This window comes from Eschrichtius robustus, chromosome 4 (genome assembly GCF_028021215.1).
Source record: "Eschrichtius robustus isolate mEscRob2 chromosome 4, mEscRob2.pri, whole genome shotgun sequence".
Taxonomy (NCBI): Eukaryota; Metazoa; Chordata; class Mammalia; order Artiodactyla; family Eschrichtiidae; genus Eschrichtius; species Eschrichtius robustus.
Genome location: NC_090827.1, coordinates 38,415,757 through 38,429,926, shown reverse-complemented (window position 1 = coordinate 38,429,926; position 14,170 = coordinate 38,415,757). Strand labels below are relative to the sequence as shown.

At 39.3% G+C, this 14,170-nt stretch overlaps 1 protein-coding gene across 2 annotated transcripts in view; it reads right to left on the bottom strand.

Moving 5' to 3' along the window:
* Positions 1 to 14,170, bottom strand: part of ARHGAP10 (Rho GTPase activating protein 10) — a 326,787-nt gene that overhangs the window by 212,088 nt on the left and 100,529 nt on the right. For both annotated transcript variants that reach the window (XM_068542594.1, XM_068542595.1), the window contains exon 4: positions 6,902 to 6,973. In XM_068542594.1, the coding sequence (XP_068398695.1) occupies positions 6,902 to 6,973 (72 nt within the window). The remainder of the gene's footprint in view (positions 1 to 6,901; positions 6,974 to 14,170) is intronic.

Sequence of the window (14,170 nt, the reverse complement as noted above, 5' to 3'; positions counted from 1 at the left end):
GGGGACAAAGGATGCAATGATGTTAAAGTCAGCTGTCAAAACACCCCAGCACACGCAGCAATAGTGGGGTATGTAAATTAGCATGTGGGTTAGGTTGGGAATGAAAGGAAATGGTTCTATCAAGGCTCTGTGAAGAAAGAATTTAGCCAAGAAACAACATCACGCCCACCAATTAGAGTGGAAATACAATTGTTCGTACTTCGTATGGTATTATACAAACGCTACTGTGTTTTGTTTTTGAATCTTAAGACTCAGATAATTGTTTCTCCTTGCATTTCTTCTCAAGGTCACTATAGAATATTCTGTTTCTTTGTACTCATATGGCTTTTGGCACTTAAATAATATGAATTTTAAAAGAGATTGTGTTCAAGCAGCATTCAATAAAGAATGGAGCCTTTTTTCTTCAACACTGCAATATAGGATACCCATATATGTATGTGTGTGTGTGTATATATATATATACATATATATATAATAAATTGAACAATATTCAAGAGACAAAAGGCTCTATCAAGGATCAGATTAATACAATGAAAACTTTTTTATGAAACAGCATTACTCAAGTGAGTCTGAGTCAAGCTGGAAGTAAAACTCAGTAAGGAAAGGTGGAGGCAAAGGCAAATCAGGTGGCCCACATCTATTCTAGAGAGGCAGGCAGGCAGCCATAACAGAGCTCCTGCAGATTTCTGCCATGTGGAAATATAAGCCCAGTACACAGGCCATGTCTTCTGATTTTTCTGGAACAGCTGGAAAACCCAGTGATTTTTAAATGGTGGCAACAAATAAATATTTTTTTTCAGTTTTAACATGAGTAAGCCAAACAAAATGTTTACAAGTTCAAGATGACTCATGGGAAGTCAGCTTGTAATGTTATAAAATCACACATGCAAAAACAACAACCAAAAAAACAGTGAAGAAGAGCTATTACTTAAAACAGCATAATTAGTCAAATAAGATGTACACGGTGTAAATGGTAGAGGGACTTAATAAACCTAAGAAACAAAACATAAATATTCAGGTTTTTTGAATTTATTAGAAGTAAACATATATACATATATATATATATATATATATAAAGGTTTCATCACAAATCACTGGATAAAAAAATATTACTCAACCAATTGTGTGGGTATAACTGGTTAACTAGCTGGAAATAAAAAGAGAACCATGTCTCAAATCAAAATTAATTCCAGATGGACTGAAAGAGTCACAAGTAAAAAATGAAGCCAAAAAAGAGTATTTTCAATCAGATCTCAGAACAGAGAAGGAACTTCTGAGCAAAAGAGAAATGGAAGAAGCCATAAGAACTTTTAGATATCAAAAATACACAATAAATAAGGTAAAAGGCAAACAACAGGCAGGGAGAAGATACAATTAATATGGAAGAAAAGAGGTAAACGTTCCTAACACATAAAACACTCTTTATTGAGCAAGTTTTTGCTCAAATCACACATTACACTTCCAAGGAAAAAATGAGTAAAGAACATACAAAGAATTCACAAAAGTTTGAACACACCTGTGAACTGTCCACATTTCTGCAGGGTACTAGAATTTTTTGTTTTGTTTTAGAAGAAGGGGAAATTTTTGAGTTACCAGGTAACTTTCTTTTTTAAATATTTTTGGTATTTTACAAATTTTCTAGGATGAGGAAATGAAAAAACTTATTTTCAAACTACAAACAGTAAATAATAAGGCCTGACTAGTCTAGACAGGAGCTTAAATACTTTCTTAGAGATTCCAACTCCTTCTCCCTCTTTATTTAAATAAAAAGGTGGGGGTAACGCTGCACATACAAGAAACAAGATTCACAGCACATACAACACACTCGGCAGGAGCACTTTTTCCTGTATATCCAGGCCAACCAGAGCTTTGCAATCCCTGTTCTGCTTCCCTGGTCCACCAACACCCTACAGCCCAGGGTGTTGGAAATTCAGCCTTTACCCCCAAACCAGGCGGTGGAAATGCCACCTCTTCCATGAAGCACTCCTTGTCTCCTCCAGTGGGGGGACAGCCGCCTCCCTCAACTCCTGCACCAATGTCACCTGCCCTCCTTGACACTTCATTTGCCCTACCCAACCCCCACCCCCTTTTGCCTTTAAGCTCCTTCAGCCTCTCCACGGCAACGAGAATTCAGCCTTTACCTGCACACCCAGTAGGCGCCCAGGAGACATCGGTCAGAGGACATGGGAAGGGAGAAGCCTATAGCACAGCGACACCGACTCTGACAAAGTGCCACCGCTGGTTCCGGTGCCGTTGCTCTCAAGTCACCTATCCATCACCTTAGCACCATCTGGCTGGGGGGCGTCACAAGCCACAGTGCTTGAACCCGGCACACACAGAGGGGACAAAAACCTGCGCAGTTCTTTTTGGCAAGCTGATATGGAGCAAGTCACAAAGGGGATCCTAAAAGAGCTGCAACTGTGTATACGCCAGGCCCTGCACTAGACCCCAGAAATATGTTATCAAATGCACTGAAGCCTCGCGAAAACCTTCAGAGACCGGTGTCCTAAGTCTCGTTTTAAAGATCAGGAAACAGGCTTAGAGGCCTTAAGTGACTTGCCCCAAATCACAGAGCTACTTAAGGGGCAGAAGTAGGATTCCAAACGAGGGAGAATCGGGTCTTCCTGAAAGACTTTCCTGGCGCTCCAAAGCCAAGATGATAGGACACCTACAGAGCACCGTTACTCGTATTAGAGCACTTTTCACAGTGCATTTTTATTGCCTTTTTTTTTTTTTTTTTTTGGACATCACCCACACAGACTTGCCAATTTCTTAAAGGCCGACCAGTGTTTTAATTCATAGTTGTATATCCCAAGGCCTCTGGCACTGTGCCATATGATAGGCCTGATAAGGTTGTTATTACTAAAAATGAAAGAAATGTGATTAAATCACATTTTTTCTGCTCTATCAAACATAATTTGAGAAATTATTCAAATAAATTTGCTTTTTTACCCACATTTTGCAGTCATTTACAGAATCTCAGGAAGTTGATTTTTATTAAACATTTAGTCGTTAGGCATAGTCTTGAAAAGAAATACAAAGGAAATATGGGGTGAGAGTCTGGTAATGGCTGAGCTACTAGGGTATAATTTATGAAATAAACATTTTTTAAGCCTTCTGGTTAAACCTTTTATTCTATTGAATAAAACAGTAATTGGCTCTTTGCAAAAGAGCATTTGAATAGGATCTATAAATTATCAATATCATTTCGTTGTATCCGTTTGATATTTGCATGCTGTCCCTTTCAGAGAAAGCAATTTTAAATTCTCCCACTGTAACTCTTAGCAAGCTCTAGTATTTCTTGGAGTTTGTACACAATGCACTTGGCTCCGATGTTGTCTGGTGCCTGTATTAGTTTCCTGTGGCTAAACTGAAATTTAATGAGCAATACCGACAAAATGTTATGCAGATACTTAGGAATAAGTGACAAGCTTCTGGGGAAGGGAAAAGAGCTTCCGTGGAAGTAAAACTAAGAGAGGCCGTGAGGAAAACTCTGAATTGATGGGACACAGCACAGAACGACTGTGTCCTGCAGTGGGAAATGGGGCTCTTTAAACAGAGACAAGAACCGGGCAGGCACATGAGAAAATGCGGCAGAACCTACAGGACGGAGGTTGAAGGCCAAACCAAACAGACGTGACTGACAGGGAACATATCCAAATAGAAGTGAAACAGCAGAAAAGACGACCTGGGGGCTCCTAAAAAATCCAGTTTACAAAAGCCACCTAGCAGTTTCGATTATGTTAAAAACACAAATTAAACATGTCACTGGGATGCTGGAAACTGAAGAAGTAAACCGAACTGAAAGAGCTTGCATATAAAAGCGAAAGACAGGACCGTCCCAGATGGGAAAAAGGAGAAGAGAAAGAAAAGATAAACATTTTGACAAGGGTACCTAAAAAATTCTGCTGCAGTCAACTTTTAAAGACTTTTGTCTTTCTCTCCCCACATGAAAACTGCTTCATGGTATTTAAAAAAAGATCTTTAACCTAAGAGAATTAAGTTAATTTTAAGTACCCCACGTAAGTAAATAAACCACTGGAACAAGAGCGTGTGCTTTTCAAAATAGGATTGGTGTTTAAAAAGCATAACTGGAGAAAATCATCAAATATCCAGGTTATAAACCCTTTCCTGGTTCTTCTAGAATAGAATAGAAGAACAGTAGAATTGGTTTATTTATTAAATACGTTATAGTAAGACAGAGTGGAGGCTGGTAGAAAATAAAGAAATAAGCATAGGTTTTCCTCGTACAGATTTAACAATCTAATGAGAAAGACAGATGCTTATATATCACTATATAACCTAGAAAACTACCTTTCTCTACTGTTTAATATACAAAACTACCAGTAAAAAAAAGGCTTCTCCCAGGTAACATCAATAGGTGTGACAGCCAACACACACACTGTACTGAACAAGAATGTAGGATACACCCTTCATAAACCTGAAGCCTGAAAAACAACGAAGAAAGAAAGAAATGGGGGACTTCCCTGGCAGTCCAGTGGTTAAGACTCTGCGCTTCCACTGCAGGGGGCACGGTTCCATCCCTGGTCAGAGAACTGAGATCCTGCATCCCATGAGGTGCGGCGGAGGGGAGGTGAGGGGAGAAAATTTTTTTTAATAATAATAATAAAAAGAAAGAAAGAAATGGGACTTCAGGATAGAATTTGGCCATTAAACCACTCAATAGACAAAGTATTAAAATAATTTAACCTTTTAATATGGCAATTTATTTTGCAAGCTGCTTTGCAGGCTATACAGTTAGTTAAGCCTTGAACAACGCAGGGGTTAGGGACACCAACCTAGGAGCAGTTGAAAATCCGAGTATAACTTACAGTCAGTCCTCAATATAGGCAGTTCCACATCCGTGGATTCAACCAACCGTGGATCTTGTAGTACTGTAGTATTTACTAGTGAAAAATATCCACGTATAAGTGGACCCACACAGTTCAAACCTGAGTTGTTCAAGGGTCAACCACACTTTGAGCAGGCACAACATGAGAAGCTGGGCAACTCTGGGGAGGAGAAGGAGTCAGTAGAAAACTCAAGACCAGAAATTTCTAAAAACCCAGTAGGTAAATAAAAAGGAAATATATCTATTAATTAAGTCACATTCATTTTTCATTTACATAATGTAACCCTTATCCTTCCCGACCATCATCCAAGTAAAATAAGAAAAATAAGAAATGTTTACATTCAGTACCTGCCATGAAATGTTCAAAGAGAAAGAACCAAGATTATTCAAGCTTTAAGACAGCCTATGAAGATCAGAGAAAACAGAATCATAAAACTGCAAAATAGAGCAGTCAGATCCCCAGTCTGTCATCTTACAGGTAAGAAACTAAAGCCAATTACTTGCCCAAGGTCACAGATGTGAAGCCAGACCTCCAATGTCCTGCTACAAAGCCAGCAGACACAAACCAGCTTCATGTAGCTCAGCAAACACAAACCAGCTTCATGTAGCTCAGCAAACAATTCCAGGAAGAGGACTTGGGGGGTACCCCCACTGACCTCCCCTCAAAACACAGCTCTTCATTAAAAACCGTAAAATATCATGCCAAAAAGAAGTGTCTAATATGTTAACAGGTCACTTAAAGGAGAACTGAGTCTATAAATAGCAGCTAAAAAGCTGGCTCTCTCTGGACCCATTTGTATAGCTATGGCCATGGAGACCACAATGTTTATTCGTAGAAAAGGATTTTAATAGTTTGTTTACAAAGATAAAGAAAAAAAAAAAAACCTCACATCACCAATGCATGGGGGAAAAAACTACAAATATAAAACCTCTCTTCCCTGCCTAAAACTGATGTTATTCCCTTCTCCTTAGGCCAAGCCAAAAATGGTCAACAACACAGAAACGCTACTTTTTCTCCCTCAAGTACGCGCACAACATTCAAGAGAGGCTGGTGGAAATTACTTCTCTGAGTTAATTTCAAAGCTTATTAGTTAGCAGATGTTAGAAGTTGCTAAATACATCCCAGGCTCCCAGGGGCAAAGTCGCTGCATTATTCCCAGAGATCCTGGCTACATCCCAGAGCTTTGAGTACAGAGTCTGTGGTTCACTCACCTTTGAATCCCCAGCACCCATAACAATGTTGGCACATAACAGAAGCTCAATAAATTTGTGTTAAATTGAAGGAAATACATCCCAATACAGTAAGCCCCCTACGTACAAATGAGTTGCGTTCCAAGAGTGCATTCGTAAGTCCAATTTGTTCGTACGTCCAACAAAGTTAGCCTAGGTACCCAACTAACACAATTGGCTATATAATACTGTACTGTAATAGGTTTATAACACTTTTCACACAAATAATACATAAAAAACAAACAAAGAAAATAAAGAAAACATTTTTAATTTTACAGCACAGTAATCTTACAGACACGTCAACTAACTTAACATGACTGGACATACGAACGCACGTTCGGATCTTTGAAAGTTTGCAACTTGAAGGTTCGTACGTACAGGACTTACTGTAACCGAATATTCTCTTTCTAGTTTCAATGGCATGCTGGTGTAGCAGCATTTCTAATCTTAAACGCTAGTATAATGCTACACTCTGCCATCAAGCTGAGGCGGGCATGGAAATCACTGCCCTTCCGACAGAGATAAGATGTTTCTATACAGAGTAAACGTGTTGTTTGCTTAAAGATATTTTTAAAACTCTACATGGAAAGGTGAAGCCAAAGATGATTACGAGAGGTTTTACCATCCAGTCCAGGTGTTTCTGTTTTGTTTTCAATTTCATATTCCCCCAAAGGGGACAAAGCACATTTGAAACATGAAACAACAGACGGTGGACTCCAACATCTCCTTCAAAGCTGCTAAATGTGAACCGAGTGTACACTCAAGCAGCAGAGGTGTCTACATTTGCTGTTTACAAGTGTGCTCAAATTAGACACAAACCTTGACGGCTCCAAGTTGCTCTTTTCTGAATTTTTCCAACGGTTTAATCAGGGTTTCGGTGACACTTAATGCCTAGAGAACAAGAGTGATAACAGAAGAGCAGAGTGTTAGGTTTCCAAAAAGGAATAAGTGAGTCTTTCATTTCCCTCTTCCACCCCACCCAGAAACAAAATGAACCACACACTGAACTGCTTTATCTCACCATGCCAATGCGACCATTAAATCACTTCTAAATTTATTAACACACCAGATCTCCATAAATATTTTCAGGGAAGAGGAGGTGCGGCAAAGTGCCAGGGAAATGTGCGACCTAGCCCCAACACAGCCCTTTCTTCAGGGAAATAGCAAGAGGGTTGGCTTCAAACAACAAAGGGGTCTATCACACTCATTAACAGAACACTTCTGTTTGAAGGTTTTTTTTTTTTTCTCCCACTGCTCAGAAATTTAAAAGTCGATGACATTCCATTATTAGTGAACAGACTACATAATGTAGAGGGCTAGGTTTGTGGCTACAAGTTTAAGTGTACCAGGACAGCCCTTCATCACTGACAATTCCTCATGAGGATTTAGGCTATGCTAGCAAAGCAGAGTCACTGGGGCTCAGGACAGTCAGTCACCCAAATATTCGGAGAGCTGGCAAGGTCACCATGACAGGAACCACACACAGACCCCACCCACAACCTCACTCATTTTTATACTGGCTCGTTTGGGGCTTCTCATTTTAAGACAGGATCTACATATCACTTATATGTGGAATCTAAAAAAGGACAACAGGGACTTCCCTGGTGGTCCAGTGGCTAAGACTCCATGCTCCCAAAGCAGGGGGGGCCCGGGTTCAATCTCTGGCTGGGGAACTAGATTCCACATGCCGCAACTAAGAGTCCACATGCCACAACTAAGACGCAGATCAGCCAAAATGAACAAATTAAATAAATAAATATTAAAAAATAAGGTATAAGAATATACTGTACAATATGAGGAATACAGCCAATATTTTTTAATAACTATAAATGGAGGATAACCTTTAAAAATTGTGAATCTATTATAAGAGACAAAGAAGGACATTACATAATGATCAAGGGATCAATCCAAGAAGAAGATATAACAATTGTAAATATTTATGCACCCAACATAGGAGCACCTCAACGCATAAGGCAAATGCTAACAGCCATAAAACGGGAAATCAACAGTAACACAATCATAGTAGGGGACTTTAACACCCCATTTTCACCAATGGACAGATCATCCAAAATGAAAATAAATAAGGAAACACAAGCTTTAAATGACACATTAAACAAGATGGACTTAACTGATATTTATAGGACATTCCATCCAAAAACAAAAGAATACACTTTTTCTCAAGTGCTCATGGGACATTCCCCAGGATAGATCATATCTTGGGTCACAAATCAAGTACTGGTAAATTTAAGAAAATTGAAATCATATCAAGTATCTTTTCTGACCACAACACTATGAGACTAGATATCAATAACAGGAAAAAAATCTGCAAAAACTACAAACACATGGAGGCTAAACAACACACTACTAAATAAACAAGAGATTACTGAAGAAATCAAAGAGGAAATCAAAAAATACCTAGAAACAAATGACAATGAAAACACGACAACCCAAAACCTATGGGATGCAGCAAAAGCAGTTCTAAGAGGGAAGTTTATAGCAATACAATACTACCTCAAGAAACATCTCAAACAACCTAACCTTTTACCTAAAGCAATTAGAGAAAAAAGAACAAAAAAAGCCCAAAGTTAGCAGAAGGAAAGAAATCATAAAGATCAGATCAGAAATAAATGAAAAACAAATGAAGGAAACAATAGCAAAGATCAATAAAACTAAAAGCTGGTCCTTTGAGAAAGTACCCAAAATTGATAAACCATTAGCCAGACTCATCAAGAAAAAAAGGGAGAAGACTCAAATCAATAGAATTAGAAATGAAAAAGGAGAAATAACAACTGACACTGCAGAAATAAAAAGGATCATGAGAGATTACTACAAGCAACTCTCTGCCAATAAAATGGACAACCTGGAAGAAATGGACAAATTCTTAGAAAAGCACAAGCTTCTGACACTGAACCAGGAAGAAACAGAAAATATAAACAGACCAATCACAAACACTGAAAATGAGACTGTGAATAAAAATCTTCCAACAAACAAAAGCCTAGGACCAGATGGCTTCATAGGCGAATTCTTTCAAACATTTAGAGAAGAACTAACACCTATCCTTCTCCAACTCTTCCAAAATACACCAGAGGGAGGAACACTCCCAAACTCATTCTATGAGGCCACCATCACCCTGATACAAAATCCGAACAAAGATGTCACAAAGAAAGAAAACTACAGGTCAATATCAGTGATAAATATAGACGCAAAAATCCTCAACAAAATACTAGCAAACAGAATCCAGCAGCACATTAAAAGGATCATACACCGTGATCAAGTGGGGTTTATCTCAAGAATACAAGGATCCTTCAATATGTGCAAATCAATCAATGTGATACACCATATTAAAAATTGAAGGATAGAAACCATATGATCATCTCAATAGATGCAGAAAAAGCTTTTGACAAAATTCAACACCCATTATGATAAAAACTGTCCAGAAAGTGGGTACAGAGGGAACCTACCTCAACATAATAAAGGCCATATATGACAAACCCACAGCCAACATCGTTCTGGATGGTGAAAAACTGAAACCATTTCCTCTAAGATCAGGAACAAGATAAGGTTGCCCATTCTCTCCACTAGTATTCAACATAGTTTTGGAAGTTTTAGCCACAGCAGTCAGAGAAGAAAAAGAAATAAAAGGAATCCAAATCAGAAAAGAAGAAGTAAAGCTGTCACTGTTTGCAGATGACATGATACTATACACAGAGAATCCTAAGGATGCTACCAGAAAACTACTAGAGCTAATCAATGAATTTGGTAGGGTAGCAGGATACAAAATTAATGCACAGAAATCTCTTGCATTCCTATACACTAATGATGAAACATCTGAAATAGAAATTAAGGAAACACTCCCATTTACTACTGCAACAAAAAGAATAAAATACCTAGGAATGAACCTACCTAAGGAGACAAAAGACCTGTATGCAGAAAACTATAAGACACTGATGAAAGAAATTAAAGATGATACAAACAGATGGAGAGATACACTACGTTCTTGGACTGGAAGAATCAACATTGTGAAAATGACTATACTACCCAAAGCAATCTACAGATTCAATGCAATCCCTCTGAAACAACCAATGGCATTTTTCACAGAACTAGAACAAAAATGTTCACAATTTGTATGGAAACACAAAAGACCCCGAATAGCCAAAGCAATCTTGAGAAAGAAAAACGGAGCTGGAGGAATCAGGTGCCCAGACTTCAGACTATATTACAAAGCCACAGTAATCAAGACAGTATGGTACTGGCACAAAAACAGAAATATAGATCAATGGAACAGGAGAGAAAGCCAGAGATAAACCCACGCACATATGGTCACCTTATTTTTGATAAAGGAGGCAAGAATATACAATGGAGAAAAGACTAGCCTCTTCAGTAAGTGGTGCTGGGAAAACTGGACAGCTACATGTAAAAGAATGAGATTAGAACACTCCCCAACACCATACACTAAAATAAACTCAAAATGGATTAAAGACCTAAATGTAAGGCCAGACACTATCAAACTCTTAGAGGAAAACATAGGCAGAACACTGTGACATAAATCACAGCAAGATCCTTTTTGACCCACCTCCTAGAGAAATGGAAATAAAAACAAAAATAAACAAATGGGACCTAATGAAACTTAAAAGCTTTTGCACAGCAAAGGAAACCATAAAAAGACGAAGAGACAACCCTCAGAATGGGAGAAAATATTTTCAAATGAAGCAACTGACAAAGGATTAATCTCCAAAATTTACAAGCAGCTCATGCAGCTCAATATCAAAAAAAAACAAACAACCCAATCCAAAAATGGGCAGAAGACCTAAATAGACATTTCTCCAAAGACGATATACAGATTGCCAACAAACACATGAAAGAATGCTCAACATCACTAATCATTAGAGAAATGCAAATCAAAACTACAATGAGGTATCAACTCATACCAGTCAGAATGGCCATCATCAAAAAATCTATAAATAATAAATGCTGGAGAGGATGTGGAGAAAACGGAACCCTCTTGCACTGTTGGTGGGAATGTGAATTGATACAGCCACTATGGAGAACAGTATGGATGTTCCTTAAAAAACTAAAAATAGAACTACCCATGACCCAGCAATCCCACTACTGGGCATATACCCTGAGAAAACCATAATTCAAAAAGAGTCATGTACCACAATGTTCATTGCAGCTCTGTTTACAATAGCCAGGACATGGAAGGAACCTATGTGTCCATCAACAGATGAACGGATAAAGAAGATGTGGTACATATATACAATGGAATATTACTCAGCCATTAAAAGAAACGAAATTGAGTTATGTGTAGTGAGGTGGATGAACCTAGAGTCTGTCATACAGAGTGAAGTAAGTCAGAAAGAGAAAAACAAATACCATATGCTAACACATATATATGGAATTTAAAAAAAAAAAAAAGGCTCTGAAGAACCTAGGGGCAGGACAGGAATAAAGACACAGACGTAGAGAATGGACTTGAGGACACAGGTAGGGGGAAGCATAAGCTGGGACGAAGTGAGAGAGTGGCATGGACATATATACACTACCAAATGTAAAATAGCTAGCTAGTGGGAAGCAGCCATATAGCACAGGGAGATCAGCTCAGTGCTTTGTGACCACCTAGAGGAGTGGGAGAGGGAGGGTGGGAGGGAGACACAAGAGGGAGGAGATATGGGGATACATGTTTATGTATAGCTGATTCACTTTGTTATAAACAGAATCTAACACACCACTGTAAAGCAATTAGAGTCCAATAAGATGTTATAAAAACTTGTGAATCACTATATTGCACACCTGTAACTTACATAATACTGTACATAAACTATACTTCGATTTAAAATTTTTTAATAAAAATAAAAAATAAAATAAAAAAAGAATCTACAACAAACAATGCTGAAAATGCACACAGAAGGGAATATTTACCTAAGGAGAATGCATTTAACCACAATGTGCTGGTGAGTAGTAGTGTTCTCACCATTTCCAGAAGGATTCAGAATAGAAAAGCAAACCTCAAAACACTTGACAACAACGTGCCATCCCTCTTGTTACAAAAAAGGCCCCCAAAAATCCAAGCTTAAAATTACAGAAAAAAATAAGTGACTTACAACAGGAAAGGATTCTTCATTTAACCCTAGGCTCCTCTGCAGTGTTTCATTATGGAAGGGTTTCTCCCAAAGAGACCATTCATCCAGTGAGATGCGGAATCCTCAAAAAAATGATCCTGTCCACACTCGAGATGCCCAGAGCTTGCTTAAACTCTCTTCCCCAGGCCAGCCACTGGACTTCACTCACTCCAGCCCTGAAAATTTGTTACTTAGGTATCAAAGAGTTGAGGCAACAGACTGAATTAAAAGCAATCACCAGTCAATGGAAAGGGATCATCTTCAAAATATGATAATTTTATCCTCTTCATATTGTAGGCCATGTGACCTGCAACAAGGGCAAACCAAAGAGCAGAGCAGGGACACAGCAGCACATGCCAGGAATCCTGACAACTCGAAACGATATGGAATGCCCCAAGGTCCACCTGGGAAAGCAGATGAGAGGCTCTGCCATACATTTTCAAGGTGATCCAACTGACACACAGCATCTCAAAATGATTTAAAGCTCACTTCCCTTAGCACCAGTATCATCTCCTAGGCATCCACACCTGGACCTAGCCTACTAGCGGTCCTGAATAAACCCACATATGATCGTCCATGGAGGCTGGATGAAGCAAGACAGGGGTTTAACTGTGTGAGCTGCAGAGAAATTAAAGAATGAATGAGATCTCAGCAATATCCATGGAAAGGAGGGAGAAAGGGGCAGACTGGAGTTGGTTTATAAATAAAAGGTGAGGACATTTGTGGGAACGACCCTTCTTCAAAAGGACGGCCACGAAGGACAGAATCAAAAGAAGACAATGGTTAAAACAGAACACGAGGTAAAGTGAAGGCAGATTTTTTTTTTAAGAAGATCGGTACTTGAAAGAAACCCACACAACATTACAACATTGTAAAGCAATTATACTCCAATAAAGATGTAAAAAAAAAGATGACAACACATCTCCATGCCCATGCGAAGACTCCAGAAAAGATGGTTCAAAGTCTCTAACGTGGGAGGAGACGGAATGCTGACCAGTCACAGGAGGAGAGATCCCGCCTGCCCTTGTAATAGGAAGCAAGGAGAAAGCAACGGCCCATTCAAATGGGTTTGTAGATTTCACGAACAGAAGCTGAAGGAGTTGCTACCAGATGGTTATTTTTTCCGAGAAGTACAAGGCAAGGTCAGTTCTCAAGATTTGAGGCGTGGGGAAAAGTCTGAGTAAAGCGGGGCATGAAGGAAGGAATCATTACAAACAGGGAGGAGAGCACTTCCTGGGCTGAAGGCCCTTTGAGAGAGGTGAGCAGGAGTTTATGAGGACATCCACTGGGCTTTGTGAGACTGTCTCTAGCAAGGCAGGGAGAAGGTGAGCAGTTAAGATTCACCTGCAGTAAAAGTATGCCCGAGAGATGTAAGCCCATCAGCGTAACATGATGTGGTGTGCACAGTGTGGGTGAGAACAGGAAGCTGCCTGGGTGAGAGAAGACCTCCTGAGGGGATAATGCAGACCTGAGTCTGAAACAGGGCACAGGAGTTCTCCAGGCAAAGGATAAGAGTAAAAGAAAGGTCCTCCATGAGAGAGGGGAAAACAGCATTTCCAGTGCATGGAAGTACCAGCAATTCAGCATCACTAAAGCCCCTGAAGAAGTCAGGAAGCAGGGGAGGAGATGGACGAGATCCGATGGGCTCCAGTGGCCATCAGAACAAGACCCAGATGTGGGCATCAATAACCTGGGTACACGAAGACCTTTTAAAATTCAAACGCTGAAACTCCATACTCTGGAGTAAACACTGTCGTTCACAAAAGGACCAGGCCACAAAGATTCCACGTGAGCAATTTTATATTTGTCCTTCACTTGGAAAATTTGATGCAATATTTGTCTGACTTCCATGGGCTAGCACTAGCGTAGACAAAAAAATATAAGGAGTTTCCACCTTACCACTGGCAGGTCAATAAGCCTATTTCCAAAACAAAGAAAACAGTAGTTGTGACAGGCACCACTATAATGC